The sequence below is a fragment of the Gallinula chloropus genome (genome assembly GCF_964237585.1).
Source record: "Gallinula chloropus genome assembly, contig: HAP1_SCAFFOLD_100, whole genome shotgun sequence".
NCBI lineage: Eukaryota > Metazoa > Chordata > Aves > Gruiformes > Rallidae > Gallinula > Gallinula chloropus.
This window is the reverse complement of record NW_028168077.1, coordinates 505,873-514,263: the sequence shown is the minus strand read 5'-3', so window position 1 is coordinate 514,263 and position 8,391 is coordinate 505,873. Positions and strand designations below refer to the sequence as shown.

Here is an 8,391-nt window from a genome sequence, read left to right as displayed (position 1 = left end):
TCCAGAAGAGCACGAATTCCCACTACAACCAAGCATGTTCTGTGTATGGATCACTCTTCTTTAGTCTTGCAGCTGTCAGCATGAAAGATCCAAACTTGCTGACTCAGCACTGGGACAAAAGGTTTATTTCTCTGGTTTAAAAACTGGGCACATGTTTAGGATTGTACCACCTACCAAAAACCGTACTTCAAACTGTCTTTATGATGAAACTTACTGCGCTGGAATTGAAAAGAAAAGAAGAAAGGAGAAAAAAAGGAAAACACAAAAGAGGCTTCTCATCTTTCCATCTCTTAGAACTCCTGCTATGACAGACACGCAAGTCCCAGCTTACAACAGCAAAAAAACATGGAAAAAAACCCCAAACCTCCTACAAAATTAATGCCTTTGCAGGTTTTCCAGCAAGCCTTTGTTTCTTTATATCCCTCTAGTGTTCTGTGCTAACAAAGGCCAAGGAATGTCTGTCTGGCTGCCTGTCTAGACTACACCTAATCTCATGCTCTGCAAATGTACCCAAGTGAGGTCTGAACTCGTCACATCCCAGAGTCATCACACTCACGTGGCACTCACCCTGCTAATGAGGGTGGCTGCTCCACGTCATCAGAAGAAGCTCTAGATGAAGTGGCACTGTACTGTGTGATTCATTACAGATGTATCCTAAAATCAGCAGCAAACACATGTAACAATAGTACGCCATCTCTTCATAGTGCATCCTCAAATGGTTGTAACTTTTTACCTATCTGCTAGGAATCAGCAGAGAATAAAACAGTGGCTTTAATAATTAGCCTGCACATCTAGAAATAAACCTTACTGGGATAGCAAGATAAACTCTGTTCTTGAACTGAGCAGGGCTAAATTCAGAAGTTATTTCTAATACGATCGCAGGCATTAAGAGAAAAGCCTGCTGTAATTGCTTTGCTCTTGATAGTATGAAGGGGCCAGTCCATTTCTCCATCCTTAATTGTATTTCTCAGTTCTTTTCAGACTTCATACAGGTGTAGTGGGTATTTTTTTCCTTGTCAGAGGCACAGTTTGAATGCTCCCCTGAGGGTAAAGAGAGTCTCACTAAAGGCACATTTAGCACATATGGGAATTCAGTAATGGCTTATTTATTCTCTTTGAAGACTGTGGTCACAAGTCCTGAGTTCCAATGCACCACAGCTGTGTGCATTAATAATGGAGTATTACACTCATTGTGCTTCACAACATGTGGCAAAGCTAAAAACACTTGGGCAACAACACCTTAAAAAACTGCTTCCTTCTTCAGCTCTTCTGATTTACATCAATACACCACACACAGCAGAAGCAGATGCTTGTATTAAATAGATGCTGCTATTTGAAGCAGACAAACTATATATTTTTTTTAATTATGCTTTGTCATCTGAACTATCAGGAAAAAATCTTTGGTGCAGGTTAGCAATTGTTTTTCACAGGTAAAAAAAATTACAAGCTTTTCTGCATGAAGTTCTCTATATTGGAAAGGCTAATTCAATCCCATGTGATATCACTACTTCATCTTCATCTGACATGCATTATTCAGAAAAAAAAATATAAACTGAAAAAAATTAGAAAGGTTCAGCTGTCTCCAAGATTACAAAACCTCATTTCATCAAGACTATAAAAAAGACTAAAATAAAGACTATATTTTATTTAATTTCTTTCCACTTTTTTTTTTTTTTAAACACAACAAAGTATTTACCAAGTTTTAAGTGTCTGGACATCACTGTCCACTTTCATAGCAAGTGGTTATGTTTATAAAGGAAAATCAATTGGATATCACACTCAAAATTTAAAAAACATCATTTCTGTTTTTAAACATGTTTCCCAGCTTTACTCTGCATTTGACAGAGCACAGGGGATGTCAGTTGCATAGTCTGAATTGCCTTTTTCATCTCATCTTATGGTAATTATTTAGGGTATGTCAGTCTTCAGACCATGCCAATATCAGAAGCTGAAGCTGAAAAAGAAGCAGGTATGCATAAGAATGAAGAGGAAAACCAGTCAATGTGTGTTTTGTGCTGCTGCTTTGAGAACTACTAGTTGCACCATCTCTCCTATCCAGCCACACACTGTTCGTAATTCATGGTGCATGTTAGAGGGTGATCTACAAAACCAGTGATTTTTAAATGCATTAATACTAGAACAAACAAACCAAAAAAGTCTCTTTATGGCAGTCATTTACCAGTTGCACAGCAGTATAGCATAGTCAAGGCTCAGCTACATTTTTGCAACACAGAGGGATTTTTATAGAAATTGAAATGTGATAAATTTAAAAGACATTATTTTATTTAAAAATATTTGCCAAATTATTTATCAACGTAATTTTTCTCTTGTTTTCTAAACATATTAGAAACCAAATCCAATGCCACTAGACATTTTGCATTAAAGGAAAAGGGTGAAAACACTTCAGGGAGGAAATGTGGAGTGAGAAAGATACAATCAGGAAGTGGGTGTGGAGCATCATATCACAATGCATCATCTCTTATCTCTCAAAAGGCAGAAAAGTCAGCTTAATGCACCTATAATCTGTTTGTCTTCAGATCTGTATTTTGCATCCCCAATATTTTCAATCTTTAAGCATGATTTGAAGACTAAAAACTGTCCTTTCTTTCATCTTCAGGTTCACACATACTTTTCCATTTCTGTAGTTCCTGAGAATCATTTATCTGCCATACTTCAGCAAAGCACTTCAGCCTTTTCCTGGAAAAAAGGGGGGTGGGGGGCAAACAAATATCAGTCAGAATGTGGAAGTATTTTTAAATTAAACACATCAAACCTTGAAAGCCCTATAGTCTTATGCAAAATTTTATACACAGTCAAAACCAGCAGTTTGCACAGTTTAAAATGTTATGTGATCTTTAAACAATTAGTTAACATTTCCAAACATATTTATTCCAGCTCTGTCAGTCAACAATTTAATTTTATAGCTAACTTCAGAGCACTAGAAAAGATGAGATGAAATAGAACACTGAGCAAGAGCAAAGGCAACAAACAGCATTGTAGTTTGCACTGTTTAATTTTCAGCATTCAATTCCAACAAATGTGCATTAGTAGAACCATAAAGAGATATTTTCAATATAAATGAGTAGACACATCCTTCTGTGTTCTTTTTTTAATACTTTTTGATTTAAAAAGAGCTGACACAAATAACAACAGGATGTTTAAAATAGGTTAATACATTCCTGATGACAAAGATGTCAAGACTGGATGGAATTACACAGTGGATTTTCTTAAATAAAATGAATGTGTTTTAAAAACTAAGACAAGACAGCTAGCCTGTGGGTATTGTTACACCACAAGTATACTGCTACGAAGAGGTCTGAGTTTTATTCCCAAGTTCATGATAATTTTTATTTCCTACCACTGATATGTCATACCAAATTCTGAATCTTTTAATGCCTCTTTTGAGGAGAAGGTATAGGAAAATACTCTGGCATTTAGATGACATCATGGTAATAAGGGAAAATAAACAGGAATATACAAAAGCAAGTATTTCTATAATGACCTACACGGGAGAACTGGAAAAATTAATACAATCATTTATACTCTTTGAAGTCATTGGACATAATAGTTGTTTGTTGGGATTTTTTTTTACTTTGTCATTGACTTGAGCTCCAGGTTTATACAGCTGCATGAAGTTCCCTACAAAGTGTGTGCAAAAGGTCTCCAGGGAAGGAATAACCTGCTACAGGTCAAATCTGATGAATTACCAACTGATGTGCCTTGGATGTCCCTTGTCCCTCACCCCCTGTGTAGCTCACTGTCCTTAAAGGGAGAAGAGAAAGCGTCAAACATCACATGGTGTAAGCTAGTCTCAGAGGCAGCAGGTTACCCACATCTGATGGACTGACCCCAGCCCCCATCCTCTTGTGTTGCTGGGGGAAGAGGGAGAGAAATGGGGGGGTGGAGTTGAGCCTGGGAAGATGGGAGGGGTGGGGTTTTAAGATTTGGTTTGATTTCTCATTACCCTGCCCTGTTTCAGTTGGGTAATAAATAGGTGCATTTTATTCCATGTTGAGTCTGTTGTGCCCTTGGTGCTGATTGTGGAATGGTCTCTCCCTGTCCTCATCTCACTTCTGAGACTCTCATTATATCTCCTCTCCCCTGCCTAGCTGAGAAGGGGAGTGACAGAGCGACTTTGGTGGGTGTCTGGCCTCCAGCCAGGGCCAAACCACCACAAGTACAGAAGCAAATTCTATACCAAAATCTAAAATAGAGACAATCGCTTACCTACCTATTCAAAAGCTGAACAACTGGGCACAATTAAGTCCCTTAATTAAAACTGGCTGGTCAGCCCTCATGCTACCCCTCCATGGGCACTGTAAATCAATCTTCTAATGACATCACTGGATAGTAGTTTTACTGCCCACAGGTTGGAGACACACTAGAACTCTGTGCCCTGTCCAAGTAATATGCTAGCATGATTTTCACAGAACAAAGTAATACAAGCTAAATGTACATATAGTATTATTTTGCATCTTAATTTTATCACACAGTAACACTACCCTTCCAACTCATACTCTCACCTTTCTGGAAAACATTTTTTTTCCTTGATTTTAGAACCCCACATAACAACAGAGTCAAGTCACTGCTAGTAATTTGTTGTTTTACTTTTGTCAATTATGGGCTATTATTTCCAATTAACAGAAGCCACCACATTATTTTTCCCACAAACTGTCATGTATCATCAAAAGAATTATTTTGCTTTTTGAAAAAGGGATAAAAACTGGTGTTAAGCACTAAGCACTGTTCAGTTTCAAAAGAACTGCTTGCACCTACAAATAATTAGTACTCAAAATTTTCTCATACAAAATTATTCTGTCAGGATTAGTTACAACCACCAGGCAACAAGGATGTTAATTTATTATATTCCTGAAGGTTTACTGATAGGACTGCCACTGAAAACAACAATAACAAAAAATTCAGTGGAAATTAAAATGAATGCTCGCACATACTTATATCTAAACTATATATATAATGTTACAGGTTTTATAGAGGTGATACTATTTGACACACATAAGAATTTTCATAACTAGTCTCTATATAAAGTGCATAAGCTCCTAAATGAAAAGTGGTTAGCAGAAAGATATTAAAACGCCCAAACTTTCAGTAAATTTTTGTGTGTTGTGTCGGGGAGTGGGAGGAGGAGGTAAACAAAATAAATTATAAATTATTAATACTTTAATTAAATCATAAATACTTAATTTTTTAAGTTAAACTGAAGAATATTCATCTATATTGTATTATGCAAATACAAGTTCCACGGAGAATAATATCCTTTCCAAATTAAATATATTAATATTTTCACTATCGCTGGTAGAACAGAAGAGATACTAGATGTGAGTTATATTCTAAATATTAAATATATGTTTAAATATTTTCTCTGAAAACAGAGAAAATACATACATGAAAGCATACATTACGTATTTAGCATAAGAAAAAGACCCCCCACAGTTTATTCCTAATGTTAGCTCAACATGCATTTAGTTTTTTCCAATCCTGTTTCAGAGAGCAGCAATTAACCTCTGACATAGTATCTACCTTTTAAATCTAAAGCTTTGATTGAAAGAGATAGCACGATTTCCCTAAGATTTTTTTTTTTTGAGGTTTGTTTCACTGTCTTCCCTGAAAAGTAGAGGAGGGTAGCTGAAGTAGTTCTTACTGTACATTTTTTAATGCATACTGTGTGAAATGTTCTTAAATTCATAGCTGAATATTCATTGAGGAGAGGGGAAATCACAATTGTTCTGACCTTTTCATATTCACTATCCTCTCCAACTCCTTTGATTTGTGAGCTGCCTTCTTCAAGATTTCTTCAGGAAGATCTGCCAGTTTGGCAACATTTAGCCCATAACTCCTTGCAGAGACTCCTTTAGTGATTTGATAAAGGAAAGTGATAAATTCAGGATTCTCTTCGTGTTCAAATCCTAAAAAATAAAACCAAAATGAGAAACTATTATGTTAATAAAACACAGCAGACCAAAGACTGAAATGACAAAGACTGTGGTCTCATTGCCATTCATGCTTCAGGTATGATTTATTCTGTTTTACCTACCCATTGTGAGAATGAAAAAACTCTTAAATAGATGTTTACCTGGTGTCTTTTTTAGCAGACTTATCTCTGTGTGTCAAAAACTGTACGTCAAACTGATTAATTATGTTGCAACTGGGACACTCCATCTCATGTCTGCTAAGCAATGACAGTGTCGGTAACCTATCAGTCAAGAAGTCCATAACCACACCACATTAAAAAGCTTCCTGCCTACCAGGAGGCTGAAAGCCATAAAAAATGCTTAGAAAAAAATACAAGTTGGGATGGTGGATCCTCTGCTAGGGGGTTTTCTACAGGATGAAAAGGTACAAATGTAAAAGACATCATTATAGGTCCTATGACTCCTTCCTTTTCCTCTTAAGACATCCTTGTTGCAACTCTGCACAAGCCAGGCCTTGTGTAAAGACCAGAAACTCTACAACATCATTCACTACCATTCACTTTTCTGTTTTAAGATTGCAAGATTTTGGAACAATGGACATTTCCATAACTGATAATGACTCAAGGTGAATTGAGTTATCTAAGTCAAAGATTGGGAAAAAACATGCCATAAAACTCACCTTAAATGAAACAATTAAAATGTTAAGACAACAGAAGCTAAAGTTATAGAGTAAGAAACACAGATGCATTTTTGCTCACAGGCTATTGTGTCTCTCTGTAGCAAAACTGTAAAGACTACATAAAACCTGAAGGTTCAGGTAAAATAACATTTAAGGTAGAAATGCTGAAGCAGGACATAAACATGAAATAAGACAAAGTGAAACATAAATGATAGGGCTTTGTGGACACAGCTGTTAAGGACTAGTAAGTACTGAATGTTGGTAACATCTCAGTTGTATCATGGGATCAAAGATCAACACTCCAGTTAATGAACTTTGTGAGCAAAGGACATGCTGATGCTCATATCAATTCTTAAATATTCCTAAGAAGAATTCAGGCAAAGCAGGAAAACCAGAATACAAGCAGAATTGTCAAGCACCTGATTAAACCTGATACATCAAGAAAAAGAAAAAAAAGCAAAGGTATGGAGGGAATTCCTACATCACAAATCTGTTCTAAGTTTGGATGCCATGTGAGTAAGACACATGTAGTGGATAAACCCTGTGTGAATTTTCGAAAGGTATTTGACAAGAGCCCTGCATCAAGTGCTCCTCTGAAAACTAAGCAGCCATAATCTAAAAGGAATGCCTTTGCATTTGTATATAATTGGTTAAAAGATAGGAAACTTACAGTAACAGTCAGTTCTCACCATGAAGGGTGATCATCACTGCAGTTAGAGAGGCTCAAGGTACTTGTCAAACAAGGAAAAGGGCTAAGCAGAGAGCTGACAAACTTTACTGAAAATACTAATTCAGAGCAACAGTGACAAGCATAAATGCTGCAACTCTTCTGCCTGGCAAGAGCAGAACTGGATGCAATTATGATCAGCAATCTACAAAATTAGGCATGGCACAGACAGGAAGAACAAAGATTATTCCTCTGCCTCTTCCAATTCAAAGAACTGGGACCACCAGGTGAAGCTACATGTTGTTTCAAAAGAGTTTCAAAACAAACAAGAGGAAGTTGTTCTTCACACAATGCAGTGAAAACTGCTTACACAATAGGATGAAGATGCCAAAAGTACACATGCACACACAGAGAAACTAGACAACCTTGTTGAAAATAATAAAAATCAGAAAACCATCTAGCTCTTGAAGCCCCCAAAAGAGCAAATGTTTGCAGACAGTGAGATCTTCTAGAGAAAGAGTTAACACACATTTGATCCCTAATCCCTCCTCCCTAATCCTTTGTATTCATCTACTGTGAGTTACCAAGCTGTGTGACTCTTTTATCTGACCCAGGTTACTGATTCTTGTATTAAATGTGAAAGAGAAATGGTTGTACAGTTTTCAAGCCCTCCAAAATTTCTGTATAGGCTGATATTCTAGTGAATTTGAACATGTAACTTTCATGTTGAGGTTTAAATTACACTTCTACAGTTTCTGCCTACACCTGTTGTGTGAAAACCTCAGATGGATTTATACTGTACCTTTTTGTTCAGCACTTTCCTCCTCATTCACCAAGAAAGCCATGTGGTAATTACCAACTTTGTCTGGATACATCTTCTCTAGCTCACAAACCGAAGGATAGTGAGTGACAAACAGTGTCAGTGACTCCACCTACAACAATGAGGTAAGGCATGTAAGAAGGTTTGGCTTAAAACAGTTATAAAACACAACACTGGTATCCTCTATCCATGCCCCTTTGCTCTGAGTCTAGACATGCTACATTTCTACAAGGAAACAGGCATCATGTCCAGTTCAGCCTAACATGGGACAGGCTGAAAAAGCATTCACAACCAC

At 36.8% G+C, this 8,391-nt stretch overlaps 1 protein-coding gene across 1 annotated transcript in view; it reads right to left on the bottom strand.

Annotated features, from left to right (window-relative positions):
- Positions 1-2,242: 2,242 nt before the first annotated feature.
- LOC311204830 (DNA mismatch repair protein Msh3-like) overlaps positions 2,243-8,391 on the bottom strand; it is a gene marked incomplete at its 5' end in the record, with an annotated part of 51,026 nt that continues 44,877 nt past the window's right edge. The window contains 3 exons of the mRNA XM_084281176.1: positions 2,243-2,697; positions 5,750-5,924; positions 8,079-8,208. Coding sequence (XP_084137302.1) covers positions 2,589-2,697; positions 5,750-5,924; positions 8,079-8,208 — 414 coding nt within the window. The 3' untranslated portion in view covers positions 2,243-2,588. The remainder of the gene's footprint in view (positions 2,698-5,749; positions 5,925-8,078; positions 8,209-8,391) is intronic.